The sequence below is a fragment of the Podarcis vaucheri genome (genome assembly GCF_965113315.1).
Source record: "Podarcis vaucheri genome assembly, chromosome: 11".
NCBI lineage: Eukaryota > Metazoa > Chordata > Lepidosauria > Squamata > Lacertidae > Podarcis > Podarcis vaucheri.
The window spans coordinates 29,121,828-29,140,493 of NC_138749.1; the positions used below are offsets into that span (position 1 = coordinate 29,121,828).

Here is an 18,666-nt window from a genome sequence, read left to right on the forward strand (position 1 = left end):
AAGTTTCACAGTATTTACCGTATCTATTTATTTAAACCGTATACAGCCCTTCATCCAAAGATCACAGAGCAGTTCACAACATAAAGATACAAAATGAGAACACAAAATACATAACAAAACCAACAAACCAATACCCCCCCCAAATACATTAAAAAGCCTATCGTTTAATCAGCCAAAGGCCTCGTTATAGAGAAATATTTTTGCCTGGTGCAATGGATGAGTCTCACCCTGGGAAAACCTCCTTCAAGGTGTTTCCCTTGCTGATCAAGGTGTCTCCTATGCCAGGTAGGTATGTGTTTGATAGTGTTTGCAGATGCTTGAATTGTGCCCACCATTTACAGTGGTACCTTGGGTTACATACGCTTCAGGTTACAGACTCCGCTAACCCAGAAATAGTATCTCGGATTAAGAACTTTGCTTCAGGATGAGAACAGAAATCGTGCTCTGGCGGCACGGCAGCAGCGGCAGGCCCCATTAGCTAAAGTGGTGCTTCAGGTTAAGAACAGTTTCAGGTTAAGAACGGACCTCCGGAACGAATTAAGTGCGTAACCAGAGGTACCACTGTATATGTAATTTTGGGTTTTTCTGAACAGTGATTTCTTCTCCCCTCCCAGCTTGTCCAGGTACAGGAAACAGTGACTCTTCTGCTGATGCTTATGTTCCTGAGTATAGCAGTGCTTAGGGTTTGGGGTTTTTTTAGTATGGTTTTTAGTATGAAATAACAGTACAATTTTTGGAAAGCTGTCCAACCCTCCTTTGTCCATTTAAAATGTATTGGGCTTCTCAACAACCCTCTAGTTGCTTTCTGTGTGTGTGTGTGTGTGTGTGTGGTTCCCATGGAGTCCCAGCTTAGGGTAGCTTGATCACCTAGGAAAGGAACAGGGACCTTGAGTCCTCTCAATTTGGTCCTTAAGACTCACTCCTGAATCTTATCATGAGGGACAGTGGTGGTAGTGGTGGGCCTGCTGCTGTACGACGCCGCTTCTCCTCAGATCTCTGGCAGTAGCAGATAACTTCTCCAGCGCCACCGGGGGCACCTTTTGCCCTCCTTTGCTGAGTTCCAGGTTTTGGTGAAATCTCGCCAGAAGCCGCTTCTCCCATGGTAGGGGGACCCTCCCACCCGAAACTGCTGCTGCTTCCGCTTCTCCTCACTTTTCCAGCCCCCACATCCCTAGGGAAGTGAGGAGAAGCAATGGGATTCTGCCGCCTGAGGTGCCTCGAGGGTGGTCCGGCCCCGGCAGTAAGGAAAGCTTAGCTTCGCCTACGTGGCGCCAAGTACGCGCACGAGACCAACCGCTTAGCGGGTGACGTGGCATTGCTCAACGGCTTCTCCGTGTCCTCGTGACTTGCGGCGGGGTGGGGTGGGAGGGGGTTGTAAGGCGCGCCTTCGGGAAGTCGCGGGCAGGAGGTTTTTCTCGTGACTGCGAGCCGGAGGATTTCGGGCGTGAAGGGCCTCGTCGCCGTGGCAACGGCGGCGCCTGGAGGCAGGCCGGAGAACGTTCCCCTTGGCCGCTCTTCCCCGCCCCTCTCGGCCACCACGTGACTATCCTCCGGCAGCCGCTCTTCCTTCAGCTTCCGGGGAAGAGTCGGCTCGCGAGGGAACCGGAGGCGGGGGGAGTAGTTGTGGTGGTAGTAGTAGTAGTAGTAGTAGTAGTAACGGCGCGCGGGCATGTCGACCAACAATGTCGGCTACAACGAGCAGGCCGGGGACGCTCAGCCCGAGGTGGGCCAGGAAGCGACGCCCACCGCCGCCGCCGCCTCCTCTGCCTCGACGGCCTTCGGGCTCTTCAGCAGCGACACCAAGAAGTAAGTAAGGGACGGCCGGAGGCGGAGTGAGGCGCGGCTGGGGCGGCCGGGGGCTGGGCTTCCTCTCCTCAGGGAAGTAAGTGCAGGCGCTGCTTCCTTCGAGGAGACCAGACTCTCAGCCGCCCGTGGGTCTCTCTTCCCCTCGTTTCTCAGCCGCCTTCCCACCCCAAATCCTATTAACAACTTCGGGGTCCGGAATACGGTTCTTTGTGAAACTTACTGCAAAGCGGGGTTGTGCCATTATGAGTTGCTCTGCGACTTTGTGTGACGTTGGGAGTTGGTTCCTAATAAAGTTACTGCCTTGCGGTTGCTTTCAGAGCTCAGTTGTTTTTCCTTGCAGATCAACACGGCTGCTTCGGATTTTCTTTTTCTGCCTTGAATTGTGGAGTAAGGGAGAAGTCCGAATTCTTCCTACTAACGTGGTAAAAAGTTGTATACAGGATATCAATGCAAGGGAAGTAATAAATGACTGTAAGGAGAAGTGCCCGCTGAGAGCAGCATGAGAAACGCCTCAGGGACCCCTCCTTTCAGTTTTATGCACTTTATGCTGCAATCCTAAACGCACGAGGGAGTAAGTCACAGCGAAGTTGGTAGCGATTTCCTTCTGTGTAAACATTCAAACTCTTGTGCTCCTGGAGACACTGATAGCTTTGAAATCAGGGAGACACTGGCAGAAGTTATGTTGAGGGTGGGATTGGATCACAAGGTTATTTTTTATTCTTCAGTCAAATTGGGTTGGCCATTTCAGCTTGCCAATATTGGTAACATTTCATATTTGTTGATGGGGCGGAGGTGGCAATATGCTTCCTCCCCTTTTAAATTTGATTATGTGGTGCTTTGTTCCCCCGAGATCTTGGATAGCCTCTTAATGGTCTTCAAGTGTCCATTATTTTAACAAATGTTAAAATCGAAATAAATTGTACTGGGAACCCTTTATTTAGAAGACTTAATATTAATAAATCATAAATTCTGCTATTTGTAACTTCAGTGTTTCAGGTTTGTCTGCAATATTCTCAAGGGAATTAACACAATACATTTTCCAGTAAAAACAAGTGCCACATGTAGAATATCTAATTTTGCTGGTTATAGCTTGATAATACTACTTCGTGTGCATGTGTGTGTACAAGTGAGTGATTAGTCTGTACTCTTGAAACATTGTAAGTTAGAAAGGTTTTGAGTTCAAGAAGGTTGCTAGTCAGTGCTGTTAATTTATTTAAACAAAACAGAAGAAAATACTTTTTAAAGTTGAAGTTCAAACCATTTATAAACCTAGATGTATAATAGAACAGAATTATTTATACTTAATTTAAATCATGTAATTGAGTAATTTTGTTAGCTTTCTCTTTTGATAGGGTTCCTTCCTTTGCTGCTTTACACATACAGACCTGAACATGTGCCTTGGGAATAAGTCTTATGTAGTAATGTGTCATGTTCACAGAACCTTGCTTTCACAGAAGTGGAAACATAAACCCTAATCTGCTTTCACTTCTAACTAGTCTCCTACCTACAGCATGCTGTTTGTGTGCCATTATTTTACCTCTCAGACATAGTACTGCCTATTTTCAGTCTTCTGTGGCATGGCAAGCTACTTTGAATCATGTATCCATAAAAGTGAGAAATTATTTTTACAACAAAGAGATGATCATCTTGTACTGTCAGCACCAGTGTCTTAACTTTAACTAGGGAACAGGTATTGTGGTTTACATTTTATTTGCTAATAACACAAATTGGGTGTTTGTTTCTTTATTAGAGAATCCTAACACTCCCTAAATATACAGAAGTCGAAACACAAAAAATAACACTAAAATATTCACTAACAGAACCAGCCATAATGCTAAAAAGTCCAGTTTAGTAAAATACCTAACACCAGTAAAAAAATTTAAAATTAATAAATGTACGGTAAGTTAATGTAATTCCCAAAACATAATTTGATATCTTGCTGCCAGCCATCCAGAAGTGTAGGCCTGGGGCTAGACACACTTTGTTAAACAGCATTGTGTCCTCCTTCTTTAACTTTATATAGCAGATATGGGAGAAGCAAGTCAGAATTGGGATTGCAGCAAAGAGGGAGGGTTTTCTAGCCTATTCCTTCCACACTGTAGTTCTGATAAAAATCTCCCCTCCCAGCTACTATTTGCATCAAGAAAGAATCTGCCATCCGATGAAAGCAGCTTTGTGTATGTGTGTTCATGTTCAAATTTATTGAAGTGCTTTAAAAAACAACCCTGCTTTGGTTTTGGTCCTGATTTTTCTCCCCCACTACCCCAAAGCTGCTGTTTATTTTCTTTAAAAAATCATGGCATTCCAAACAAGTTGTGTTAATTTTATATTTAGTTTGGCCCTTAATACTTTGTAAGAAGAATATCTAATGTGGCCCTATGGTTTATATGATAAATTGAGATGAGATGAGCCGTTAATAAACTTGATTACTGAAGAACATGGAATTGGAATATTGTATAGGCTGAAAGTTCTCAAAAATGCCATTTTGAGTTGGCAGATCTTGCAGGTAAATCTAAGGTCTTGAAGAGCTTTTACAGCAGGAGGCACATGCAGTCTCACAATTCATTTGTTATGTAATCTGTATTGGCAATCTTGTTTAAGTTGGCATTTAATTACCAAATAAGATTTCATTACATTCTGTAAATTGGGAAGTGTGGTTAAAACGTAATTGTGTTGCTTGTTGTTCGTAATCTAGTTGTTTCCTTTCTTTATATCCAATAAAATGTATCATTGCAATTTGGCATTTTCAAAGAGGCACTGTTGCAAGTGAAACATTTGCTTCTGAAACTTTGGAGTTTATAGAGAAGATTTTTTTTTAAAAAAGCACACCTTAGTAATTATGATCTTTGAAGGCAATTTTAGATTGTATTGTGAAACAGAATTTAAAAGGAAATGCTTATTTGTAACTTAATTTTAGATTGCTGATAGCTCAGTCTCAGTTATTTGACTACTATTGGGGAGCTCTCTGCGGACTCATTGGCTGAGAAACCAGACCACCCATGCAAGGGGACCTGGGATCTCCCTGTTCCCAACAGTGAGTCCTTTGACCACAGAGGTAATGGGGGACCTGCAATGGCCTGTCCTAGAAGCTGCAGTGATCCCAGAAGTGTTGGTAAGCATGAAAGGAAGGATGGGCAACTGCTCATGCCTCCCCCCCCCCAGGATGCTGCCATTTACCCCAGAGTGACTCACCTGGCTAGGTCAGGCTCTGGAGCCAACCTGCAGTCCCCATGTTCTCCCACTTCCTAGAGGCCCATTAGGGTCCTCAGGTGGTGGATTTCCCTGGCTTTAGAAAGGGGACACTCCTTCAGGGCGCAGCCATGGGTGCAGATAATGGCAGATGCGACCCTCTTGGTGTGTGGACCCCACACAGAAGATCAGTATGTCCAAGAAACCTGATCCAAGGAGGAAGCCAAATAACTCATAAGTTGGTTGGAACTTGGAGCACTCAGACTGGCTCTCTTCTACTCTGAGAGGCTGGTGGAGGGCAAGCACAGGCTGATCCTTTCTAACAGCATTGCCACCAAGGCATATATATGTAAAGAAGGTGAAAGCAAGTCACTGCCTCTCATGCAAGAGGCAACTAGCCTCCTCTCCTGGGTGGAACAGTATCTAGAATCCCTATCAGCAGAGCACGTAGCGGGTGCCCCCAACACTTGAGCAGACTGGGTCAGCCACCTGCAGACAGAGTGGATCCTTCATCCATAGATGTTCTAGAAAATAGTGGATTGCTTTGGCCTTCCAGGAGTGGACGTTGTTCTAGTCCAGAAAATGGAAAGGTGGTGGTCTCCTGGTTCAGGGCCCAAGAAGCAATGGGCATGGATACCCTGACGTGGCTGGGTGGGGCTTTTATATGCCTTTACTCCTATGGTCCTAATCCAGAGATTTTCAGGTGAGTCAGATCCGCTCTAGGGGAGATTATCGTAGTAGCTCCCTTCTGACCAAGGAGAGCCTTGTTCACGGAACTCATGGCAAACTCATGAGTTCCTACTCAACAGGAAGGATTTGCTGTGGTAGGGTGAGGTCCATCACCCAGCTCAGATTGGCTACAACTCTACACCTGCCTGTTGAGGGGAGGGCCTAAGGCAGGGGTCAGGAAACATTTTCAGCAGGGGGCCGGTCTACTGTCCCTCAGACCTTGTGGGGGGGGCCGGACTATATTTTTTTTGGGGGGGATGAACGAATTCCTATGCCCCACAAATAACCCAGAGATGCATTTTAAATAAAAGGACATCTTCTACTCACGTGAAACACGCTGATTCCTGGACCGCCCGTGGGCCGGCTTTAGAAGGTGATTGGGCTGGATCCGGCCCCCAGGCCTTAGTTCGCCTACCCATGGCCTAAGGCAATTAGGACTAACTGACTGGGTAACCTCTAACCATCCTAGCTTCCATGGTGCAGAAATTCAGTTCCAAGTTATGGATACTCATAATTTTTACATGGGATCCCCTAAAAATGTCATCAAATTATTGGTCACCTCTGTGTTCATATATATATGTTGGGTAATTTGTTGTGGTTTAGTTGCCATCCTGTGCAAAAATTATTGGATCCAAGATTCCATCCAAGCACCAAACCTGTAGGGTGGTTGTTTTCTTTTCTGTGCTGTCTATCAGTGATGCTGTTTTGGGGGAACTCTGTGTCAAGAGGAACTGTTTTAATTCTGCTGAATCTGACTTTTACCCATACCCTTTGGGAAAAGCAAAGTAGTGTGTGCACACTTTCTGTCTGGGTGGACAGGAGAAGCATCCCGAGAAGGTGATGCCATGGTATACACTCAAAATTATAAATATGTCCACAGGCCTAAAAGGTTGTCAGTTGCTGCCCTACATCCTTGAAGATAAGTGTGGAATGATTGAATTGGATTGCATTGAAAAGTAAGAGTGTTTCTATAACTTGAACCAGAGTTGAAGAACGTCATCAAACTATTCAGTATGCAGTACTTCTAACAAATACTTTGATTGCTAGAACTAGACCAACCATGCCAGGAACACAGAAATGAATAGCAAGGCTTGTTCACCTGAGGGTAGAGTGATATGATGAGAAAGCAATGGTTCAGATCTCTTGATAGAATTGAAAATTTGTTTTAATGTCTGAATAGACATTAGAATTGATAGATTCTGAATAGAATTGATAGAAGTTCCCTTAATCAAGATGTAATCTGGCCATTTAAACCAAGAACCACAAGCTTTATAAAAGATCCAGATGTCAGTAGCTCATACTGATCCTTCACGTAAAGTTTATTTGATTGGAATATCTTTAGGAAGAGACGTATAAAATATTTTAATGTTCAGCTGATTTAAGGTGGAACTGATTTTCTGATTTTACAGATATTTTGGAATGTTTCTCATACAAGAGTGTTTATTCTTGCCAGCAGTTACTGTTCTGATTCCAAATTAAATGTGTTCTGTCATATTTAAATGTGTGAATTTTATAAAAGCCTTTCTTTTCCTTACCTTTGGAAACTGCATCTTAACAGCAACAGTAAAAATGCAATCTTTAACCAAATGTTAAAATTTGGAGGCATATTATATGAAAAGGGCATAGTGGTAGGTAGAATATGTGAATTTTTCAACAGATGGCAAAATTTAGAAGAATAGTGTTCAACTTCATGAATTTGCATCTTTAGACTAGATTCCTGCCAAACAAAATGTGATTGTAATTTATTGGAGCCTTTTTCCTTTTCAGAGTACATGTGTACTAGCAAATGCAGCAGGGTACCAAACTGCCTTTGAGTTTTGCAAATTACTCCTTTGCTGAGAATGGACTGAAGATGGTGTTTCAGTACAATACTGATTCCTGAGTTTAATGCTGAAAGAGACTGAATAACTTACTTCTGTTGATATACAGAATTTATATATTGAATTCTTTAGTTTAGTGCACACTGGGCATACATAGCCTATATAAAAGTAATGGAAATGTATAGAAATAAATGATTGGATTTATTTTAGAGTAGTCTAGCCCAGCTATTTATATGTGATGCATATACTGGTTCATTGGCATGTTTACCATCAGGGCCATCTGTTAGTATGGCACTGTGCCTCCTACTATAGTAGTATGCCAGTTTCATTAGGCACACAAGCCAGAAAGGATGAATGGTTTGGATGGAATATCCTATAAAGTAAGTCCTTAATGAATTTTGAGCTAATAAATCTGCGTGGTCCAATCTGAGTCTCAAACTGTGGCACAATATTAGCAAATAGCATAAAATGATAGAAAATGCCTGTGATCTGATGTGTGAGTAGTATTAAGGTGTGTCTCAGATGAGGCTCTAACTGGGCAATCCTAATGTATTGAGGAACTGGGATTGTCCACATTGTGCCTCCATGTCCATGGATTAGATCAGGCTTCCTCAAACTCGGCTCTCCAGATGTTTTGAGACTACAATTCCCATCATCCCTGACCACTGGTCTTGCTAGCTAGGGATCATGGGAGTTGTAGGCCAAAAACATCTGGAGGGCTGAGTTTGAGAAAGTCTGGATTAGATAATAGAATCATAGAACTGTAGAGTTGGAAGGGACCAACCCCCTGCAGTGCATAGGTCAATATGTATGCACTGACATTCCAACATCATGTGAGTAGGCACCTGCTCATTCAGTGAGGTTTTCCCTTCCTTTCTTCTTCCATACACAAAATCTGCTTCAGGGGATATGGGGACCCTCCAGAGCATATTTTAGGGAAGCGCAGGGTGCTAGAGGGGCAGAATATAAACCAGAAGACCCATTGCAAGCTGACATCCATGGCACAAGTGGGTATCACTGGATATCAGTCATGGAGTACAATGTGCATAGGCTCATACCACCTGTTTATCTTAGAAAAATCTTTGGTGCAAACCTGCAAGTGATGTTGCTTACGATACAGGAACATCACAGTCCTTTAGGTCAGTGGTTAACTGAAGAGAGGGATTTGTAGAGTTAGAAGGAGGTCCCTGAGAGTCAACTAACCTGACCCCCTTCAATTCCTGGCAGGCAGCCACCCACTGCTCAGCAGCCACCCCTTATTCAGTTGTCAAACATGGTAGCCAGCAACAGAGCCTCCATGGCCAAGGGCAGCCCGCCCACCCCAAGGAGCTCTGGGCAGAGAGGTGTTGCCAAGTCCCATCAGCTGGCCGCACACAATGTCTCCACTGGGCCTGTGCTGTGTCACAGCCTCCGCATGGCCCAGCAGTTCTGCTCTGCCTCCTGTCACCATTGCCCCTTCTCTCAAAGGGGCACTACCGCTAAGCCAAGCCTTCCATTCTACGTCACTGCCAGCCCGCCAATCAAAAGATGGGGCCTCAAAACATATTGGTGGGTTTCAAGTGTCCACCTGCCTTCTCCCCCCATATACCCTTGTATTAGCAGCACTCATTTGCTGCTGAGGGCAGAGGGGACAAGCAACTAACCAGCAAGAAATGGAAGCTCCTTTTCTGGATGGGAAAGGCAGAAGAGCTGTTGAAGGGCAGTAACAGTTACTTATCCAACAAGTCTTGGATACTGTAGTACTTAAGTGTTTTTTTAGAGGAGGGGTGGTGAACCTTTTTGGCTGTGCTGGCATTGTGGGACTGCCTCCCGTCAATCATATGATGTCCCCTCCTATTTTAAACTCCTGATATTGAAGATTTAAAAGAGGACCATGGAGAGACTTATAAAAACTTTAAGACAACCCTCTTTCCTTTAAGATGCCCCCCTTCTGTTTGAGCCTATGAGGGCTATGATGGGAAAGAGGTGGGCTCTCATAAAACCCTTTGAAAAGGGGCTGTTGGAAGAAGCTGACCCCCTTCTTAAAACACTAGAAGGAGTGGGCAGGGTGGAGCCTCCAGAGCAGATTTTGGGGGTGGGGGGAAAGGAGGATAGGATGGTGTTCCATTGTGCAGGCCTAAATCTGGTAGTTAAACAGATCTGCTTTGAGTTCTAGCACCTTTATTACTCTCTAGAAACAATGATTTCTGTTTCTTCGACCAACTATTTGTGTAAAAAATATTTGCGTGTTTTGGAACTGTGTTTTCCTCTTCAAGCACAGATTTACAGAGTAAACATAACACACACAAAAAATTTTACATGCTGTTATATGCAAGTGTTGTTGGATACCTATGATTAGCTGTCAACCTGTTAATTGGTTGAGTGATTGCCAATAATAGTTTATAATAGATTATAATAACTTTTCCTCTTAGTGATGAGGAATATCTGGGATACTAATATCTCACCTGTAATTGTAAGTTATAGTATGTTGGTCCTCCCCACCCCCCCGTACAAGAAGCGAATCCATAAAAATACATTTTCTGTATAAAAAAAAGTATAACTTGAATTGATGGACCTGGTTTGCAAGTTACTACTTTTAGTTTTTCTATCTTAATCAACAAAATACTGTTTTATCTTCGTATGTCTTCTCTACTTTTTGTTTGCTATGTTCCCTCCCCGCTGAGGTTACTCCTGATTCTGCAGTTAAGTAAAATGGGATAGATTCAGACATGCCCTTCCATGAATAGATATGACTTTGATTCAGCAAACATCAGGGTGGGAATACGAATCTCGCCCCCTTCTTTCCCTTGCATTGCCTCACACCAATATGCTATTTCAGAGGATTCCTCATTCTATGACAGCATTTTTTGACTGGCTTTTCATTCTTTTTCAAGTATTGCATCTAAATAAATCTTTTATTTTTACCAAGAGGTGGTTGTTGTTTAGTCCGACTCTTTGTGACCCCATGGACCAGAGCACGCCAGGCACTCCTGTCTTCCACTGCCTCCCGCAGTTTGGTCAAACTCATGTTCGTAGCTTCGAGAACACTGTCCAACCATCTCATCCTCTGTCGTCCCCTTCTCCTTGTGCCCTCAATCTTTCCCAACATCAGGGTCTTTTCCACGGAGTCTTCTCTTCTCATGAGGTGGCCAAAGTATTGGAGTCTCAGCTTTATCTCTTGACTCCCTACTTTAGCATTCCAATCCCCTATAATGAGAAGAACATCCTTCTTTGGTGTCATTTCTAGAAGGTGTTGTAAGTCTTCATAGAATTGGTCAGTTTCAGTTTATTCAGCACCAGTAGTTGGTGCATAAACTTGGATTACTGTGATGTTAAAAGGTCTGCCTTGGACTCGTATTGAGATCATTCTATCGTTTTTGAGATTGCATCCCAATACTGCTTTCGCCACTTTTTTGTTGACTATGAGAGCCACTCCAATTTTTTTATGGGATTCTTGCCCACTGTAGTAGATATGATGCTAATCCGAACTGAATTCGCCCATTCCCGTCCATTTTAGTTCACTGATGCCCAGAATGTCAATATTTATTCTTGCCATCTCATTTTTGACCACATCCAGCTTACCAAGGTTCATGGTTCTTACATTCCAGGTTCCTATGCAATATTTTTCTTTACAGCATTGGACTTTCCTTTCGCTTCCAGGCATATCCGCAACTGAGCGACCTTTCGGCTTTGGCCCAGCCACTTCACCAGCTCTGAATCTCATTGTACTTGTCCTCCGCTCTTCCTCAGTAGCATGTTGGACGCCTTCTGACCTGAGGGGCTCATCTTCCTATTGACTTTGTCCATGGAGTTTTCTTGGCAGGGATAGTTGAGTGGCTTCCCGGTTCCTGGTCCAGGTGGATCACGTTTGGTCAAAACTCTCCACTATGACCTGTCCATAGCTTCTCTGAGTTATTCAAGTTCTTCGCCACCACAAGGCAGTGATCTATGAAGAGGTAGTTGTCCAAATAAAGCATCTTTTAAAAAGCTGAATCCAGACAAATTGGAAGTACTGTTTCTTAGGGGTTCTGGTAATCTTGGAGTGGGCATCCTATATTGGATAAGGCTGCAGCAGTTCCTGAGATTGATGCCCAGGTGGTGCTAGTGGCCAAGAATGCCTTTTTCCAGCTGTGTCTTATATACTGGCTGTATCTTTTCCTGGGACAGCCAGATCTCTAGTCACTTCAGGGTTAAATTACTATAATATGTTTTATATAATGGGCTGCCCTTGGTGCCAATTTGGAAAATTCAGTTGATTCAGAATATGGTTGCCTACATGGCACATCTTATCTCACAAAAAACTTTTATCTGTTTCTCTTGCTAAAATTTGCTTCCAGGTCCAATTTGAAGCAATTTTTTATTATTATTTTTAAAGTCTTATATAATGTGGAACCAGAGTTACTCTCTTTCTCCAGGAGCTCTGTCGCACTTTAGAGGCCTTTCTCCAGGTATCTCTGGTTCATCACAGGTGGCAAGTGGGTATCATAGATGGGGCCTCATCCGCTGTGGCACCAATAATTCTGAAGGGCCTCCCTAAAAAGGCATGTCTCTCTAAATTTGTATTTCTGAAGGATGTTTAGAATGTTTAAGGATGAGCAGCAGCTTACAATGGTTACTGCTGCTGGTTTTGTTCTTAGGGCTCTGTTTTACTATTCTAACATTTATAGGTTGCCCTCTGTATATTTTAGAAAGGTGGGATAAAAAGCCAAAAATATATATAAATAAAATGAATTTGTTAGTGCTGAATATGGTAATGTCGGAATCATGCCACAAGATGTCACTCAAACAGCTGTGGTATAAAGTGATGGCAGAAAGTGTGCTTTGAAGCTTGAAATATTTTATACACATTGTGAATATGTTTTGAAAATGTACACACTGGGGCATATCCCAAGGGTGAGGGATGGCATTAATTATATTTTAGAAGTTTAGAATCTTGCTTTGTTTAATCTGTGTAGCATTGCTGCAAGCTATCAATACTTTGGCAGAATGCTATTTTTATTGCATAAATAAAATGTCAGACCTTATTTGGGGTGTGGGGAAATATTTTTAGTGCAGTAAGTGTAAAAGATGTAAATAACACTGTGATTCTCCAGGTCTGTTAGTGAAGAGTCCCTGTGCTGGTTGTGACATTCTTTTGACATGCCTAACATATAGAAAATAGTTCAATGTTCATTGAAATTAATTGTTTTTGTGCTGACTTGGCCTTGCTAGCTAGGCTCTGGCCTTGCTAGCTAGGGGTGATGGGAGTTGTAGTTCAACAACATCTGGGGACCCACAGGTTGAGAAAGGCTGCTGTAGACGGTCTAGAACAGGGGTCAGCAAACTTTTTCAGCAGAGGGCCAGTCCACTGTCCCTCAGACCTTGTGGGGGGGCCAGACTATATTTTGAAAAAAAAAAATAATGAACAAATTCCTATGCCCCACGAATAACCCAGAGATGTGTTTTAAATAAAAGGACACATTCTACTCATGTAAAAACATGCTGATTCCCAGACTGTCCGCGGGCCAGATTTAGAAGGCAATTGGCCCACATCCTGCCCCTGGGCCTTAGTTTGCCTACCCATGGTCTAGAAGGATGTTGGCTTCCAATCCAGTGTAAATTAGGTCTTCAACTATGAAGAGAACCTGAAATCTAATTTTCGTTTAGTTTGGCCCTTTGTCAGAAAGGTAATATTTATAAAGAGGCTTCGGAAACAAGGCCAAAATCATATAATTTTGCATTGATTTTTAGAATTCAGCATAGACATTATGAGGGATCTGTTGCATGTGATTTCATTTTTACAGCTATATAAAATTCCTGGTATGTTCCATAATTCTTGTTAAGCTAAAGCAAGCAGGCAATATAATAAGATTGTTTGTTGAAGTTGGCTGGTAAGATGTATTTCTGTAAAAGGAAATGACCTTTTATACAGTAGGCATTTTCTTCAAGTGAAGGGAGTGGGTATCCTGTTACCTCATAGGTTTTTTCAAACCACACTGCAATCTTGATCCTGATAAGGTCTGGTTACCAGTGCACTTAATTCTTTTTCCTGAGTTAGAAGAAGTGGAGCAAGACTCTTTGTTGGCTAAAATGAGTAGTTCTAGTTGCAATATTAGATTTATTCTTGAAAAAGCAGCATCCCTAGAAGTTACCTTAAAACCAGATCCTAGTATAGAAGAGAGTGGGATTACTAGTACTTTTGAGCCATGTGAGGAAAACCTTGTTTTGTAAGTATTGGTAAACTTGCTGTTGCTCACCTGTCTTTTGTGATGTACTTTTCATACAGTGCAGAATGACTAATAATCAATATTATACTGTGAATGTTATATTTTAACTATCTGAGCCGTAACAACGTATTGTTATTGTGCACTAAAAAATAACTCCTTCTTATTTAATTGAGCATGTCGCCAAGAGGCTTAGATCAGCACTGAAGTGCTGTTTAGTACAAGCTAAATTAATTCCTTTATTTTTAGGTGAGAGTTTGTTTGAAGTAGCAATTCATGTTCTGTTGTTCTAAATCTCTTACAGAATTTTTTTTAATGCTTTTTAAGGATAACATAGAAAATGCCACAAATTTTTAATGACGTGATAATTCCTGCATTTTTCGTACTTATCTCATTGATGATGATACGCAGAGGCGAAATCAGCTCAATCATAAATGTAATAGCAAACTGGCTTCCTAAGTGTGTGTAGCATTTGTTCATCTAATCTTACAGTGGGCTAACTGTACCTGGAAAGTACCTGGAATACTTTCTAAACAGAGTAGCCAGAATCCTAAAAGATCTGACACCTTGAACAAGTTGCAGGAAATATATTTGAGCTTTTCATATAGCAGTCCCACATGGTAAACTTCATTTAAAAGTGAGACACTTCACAGAACGTTAAGGAAATTCGGGGATGAGGGAAGTTTTGTTTTGTTTTTAAACAAACTCATGTTTTGTCTCTAAGAGAAGAATTATGTACACATCTACTCAGGCCAGAAAGTGTATAAGATTTCAACCTAAACTAAGTCTTTGGATTCCGGCCCTAAATAAATGTACTACTATATGCCCATAGAGGGACATGGCATTGTTTCCTCAGTGAAGAAGGGATTGGCAGTTTTAAAAAACCTCTTCCTGTCACCTTCTTCCCTCCCCAGTAGTATCTCTTTTTTTCTGTTAATGTGTGAGTGCAACAATGATTGTCTAAATGTTACATAGTCTCGCATTAAAGGGTATTTTCAACTTATTTTATGTTACTAAAAAGAGAGAAGGCTTCCCACATAGTATTTCTTATGAATTTCAGCTATGTACCTAGATGAAGAAGAAAAAAATTACCCACAGTTGCCACATTGAGACAATTCATTGTTCTTTCTTTCGCATTTTCTTTGGAAACATTGTAAAAATTAAGCCAGTCCATGTCTTGAAACGTGCTGACTTGGAGTTAGGTCTCCACCACCAGTATATTCTTGTGTGTATTTTAAAGCCAAACTTTCATTGCCACATTTGGTAAAATCAGTAGCAATTACAATTCATAAAGTGTTTGATTGTTAGTATGAGATTTTCTATGAAATGATTCCAATAGCTTGACACCCCAAACAAAATGTTCCTCCCATACTGCTACTTAAATTGATTATCCTCAGCCTTCAGAACATGTTATTTTTATTTATGCCTTCTCAGTCCCCTCCCCACCCTGATGGATATATTTATGGAACATTTTAATTTCCAGCATCCTCCCTCTTTAAAAAACAATTAGCAGCATTGTTGCAAAATTTGAAGTTCTGGGGCATGTTGGAACACTTTTTTGTATCCTCATTAGTAGGTTGTGATACAAATGACAACTCATTATTTCTCTTCCTTTTATAGAAATGAAGATTTGAAGCAAATGTTGGAAAGCAGCAAAGATTCTGCTAAGCTGGATGCTATGAAAAGGATTGTTGGGGTATGTTAGATTTTAATGTGCATATAATGTTGGCAGCTCTGAAAGTTGTATTTCTTCATGCATTGAATACACACGTGCACGCACACACAAATTTAAGTTTCTCAGAGTTAGTCTGAAACTAGTTTGTTTTTTAAAAAAGCTATTGGCTTTACTATGTATTTTTTTGTCCTTATTAGCATTAATTTATTCAGGAAAGGGACGCGAGTGGCGCTGTGGGTAAAACCTCAGTGCCTAGGACTTGCTGATCGTAAGGTTGGCAGTTCGAATCCCCGCGGTGGGGTGAGCTCCTGTCGTTCGGTTCCAGCTCCTGCCCACCTAGCAGTCCGAAAGCACCCCTAAGTGCAAGTAGATAAATAGGTACCGCTTTATAGCGAGAAGGTAAACGGCGTTTCCGTATGCGGCACTGGTGCTGGCTCGCCAGTTGCAGCTTCGTCACGCTGGCCACGTGACCCGGAAGTGTCTTCGGGCGGCGCCGGCTCCCGGCCTCTTGAGTGAGATGAGCGCGCAACCCTAGAGTCGGTCACGACTGGCCCGTACGGGCAGGGGTACCTTTACCTTTTATTCAGGAAAACAATGAACATGTGTTTTGTGCACCTTAGTAATGGCATATATACACACAACAGACTATATTATTTTCAGAGCTTGACGCTTGTAGCTTCAGCACCTTGGATATGGACATAATAAGTTTGAATGTTTCCATTTCAGTGGTTATTTGAAATCTCTACGCTCCCCCACTTTTCTGGTTACTAAGGACAGGCTAGCATGGATCTAGTTCACAATCTGGAATATAAAAGCTACTTGAGTATATCCAAGGTGATGTGCAACAAAACGTTACCACCACCTCTTCCACCACCCCTTCTGCTATATCAAACTCCTCTCAGAAGTCCAAAGTATTCCATGGCAGGTGGACCTAGCTGAGGGGACCCTGGGATCAAGTGCTCACTGTTTCTCTATGGAAGAAGAGGATAGGGAGAGAATCAAAACACATGGAACAGTGTTCAAAACTCATATATGCTAGGTGCCAAATGGCTCCTTAAACCAGGTTTACAGTCACCAAAACAGAATATCTAGTTGTCGTTTTTGGGTAAGACAGCTCTAAAGTCTCTTTTTTATGTGATGGACTGACTGTGATTGATTATCAGTTAAACACCTGGCTAGTTCAGATGACAACCTTGAGTTAGGTTAAGAACTTTGAGAAATTAAAGAAGAAAAGTCATTTGATCCAGAGACAATCCACATATATATTGGCCTATTCCTACCTCTTCTTTTTTTATGGTGACTGCTCCTGCTGAGGCTGCACAGAAAAAGCATTTTGGTTCTTGAAATTCATTCAGATTGTAAAGATAAAATATAACTGATAGAATTCTAACACTGATGTGGAGGCAGAAAAATACACAACTATGACTAGGAATCCCTTCTGAACCTACGTAAAACACTTTTCAGTTTAGTTAAGTGCTAATCATTGCAGGGGTTCCCCCGTCATAATGTGGATTCAAGTCACAATAACTGTACATTACTCAGAAGTACCACTGGACTGTTAACAAGGGCCCCCACAAACTTCCAGACCTCTGGGAAAAGATTGTTTCCCTCTTTGCTTATTCACTTCTACACCATTTTTTAAGAATGTGGACTAAAATGATGGGATATTAAGTGGACTAGCATCTGGGAGACAAAGGTAAAACTCATTCATGAAATGCACTGTGTGACCTTGGGCCAGTCAGTCTAACCTACCCTCAAGGCTATTGCAGGGATAACATGGAGAAAAGGAGATCCATGAATACCACCTTGAGATCTTTGGAGGAAAGACAGATCTAAACATAATGCTGTTAAACACCAACAATAATAAAAAGACTGCCCTGCCTGCCTACCCCTAATTTTGAACAAGGGGGTGGGGAGAGAGAGAGAGATTTGAAATCATGAAAAAACCTTAAAGAGAAAAGCCTCTCGCATGTAACCAAGATATTCAGGGCTACAAACAATGAAAGTTTCATGCAGGTTGTCCACAAATCCAATATGCGGCTATTTGCTGTGACAGGATTGCCTGTGTGGGTAGTGCTGGCAGGGTGCAATCCATGCTCCCATACTGCATATGCGCTGTTACACATGGAGTTCTTAACTGAAACATCCCGGGCACCAATCTCCTTTTTGCAATAGCATTTTTAGTTTGTCAAAGGGTTTTATATTATTTTGTTCTGTCAAAAAACTTAAGAAGTAGACCACAGTGCAATTTGAGTAAAGCAGCAAAAAGAACTGTACTAGCCCCTTCAAGACTAACACATTTATTAAGGCATAACCTTTTGGGGGCTCAAGTCCATCATTCTTGCTAATCCATGAATGCTTATCCAGTAAGACATTTGCTAGCCTTTAAATTGCTACTGGACTGTAGTTTTATTTCTGCTGTGAGTCATGGCTAGCTGACTAACCCTTTGATTGACAGTGCAGTAGAGTAATGTACCCAATGAGCCTGTGGCAAAGAGGAGGAATTTTAAATTGGGCCTGCAGATCCTGTGGATTCTTATCTCTCTCTCTCTCTCTCTCTCTCTCTCTTTAAAAAATGATACAAAGAAGCCTCTTGCCAATTGGCTTACCAAGACGGAAAAATGTGTAGGTAAAATTCTACCTGATCAAAGTATGATGCAGCCCACTAGTACACCCAATTTCTCACAAACCAAAGTTGCCTCTGACAGACTTGAGTACGGTAAGGCCCAGAAATAAATGACATGAGTATGTACCACCCTCACCAGTGAGGAACTTCCATTTGTATTTACTAAGATTAAATGCAACCTATATCCTTGGAATGGAGAACATTTTAAAGTCCACAATACTAACAGCATTTTGGTTCTGTAATTGGGACATGTAAATCTGCTTAGCTACTAGGCACTTTGTTTCTTCTGCCAGTTTACAGGTGCATGGGACCTCCTGGCCATAGTAATCTGGTTCTGGATTGTGATTGCTTTAAGTGGTACAGAAAGCTGATTAACTACTCTATTCTTCTTTAGGAAATACCATAAGTTTCAAAATAGAAAACTTGATTTAAACCAATAATTCAAATCTTTCCCTTTTAAGGGTGTGTATCTGGTTGAAATCTCATTGATTTAAATCAGTCCACCCTGTCATACCCTGAAAGTAGATAATGAACTGTGAGTTTATGTTGTAAATAAGCCAATGGAGAGATTGCTTAATGTTATAGTGAGAGAATAGTACCCAGATTTATAGTATGACAGAGCTAAAGCTTCAGACTCCA

General features: G+C 41.9%; 1 protein-coding gene across 3 annotated transcripts in view; it reads left to right on the top strand.

Moving 5' to 3' along the window:
• The window catches only part of AP3B1 (adaptor related protein complex 3 subunit beta 1), a 143,538-nt gene that overhangs the window by 16,494 nt on the left and 108,378 nt on the right, over positions 1-18,666 (top strand). The window contains exons 1-2 of one of the 3 annotated variants that reach the window (XM_082191882.1): positions 1,381-1,806; positions 15,347-15,422. In XM_082191882.1, coding sequence (XP_082048008.1) covers positions 1,670-1,806; positions 15,347-15,422 — 213 coding nt within the window. In that variant the 5' untranslated portion in view covers positions 1,381-1,669. Of the gene's footprint in view, positions 1-1,380; positions 1,807-2,210; positions 2,229-15,346; positions 15,423-18,666 lie in introns of those variants that run through there. The other 2 variants (XM_082191884.1, XM_082191883.1) reach the window with 2 other exon arrangements.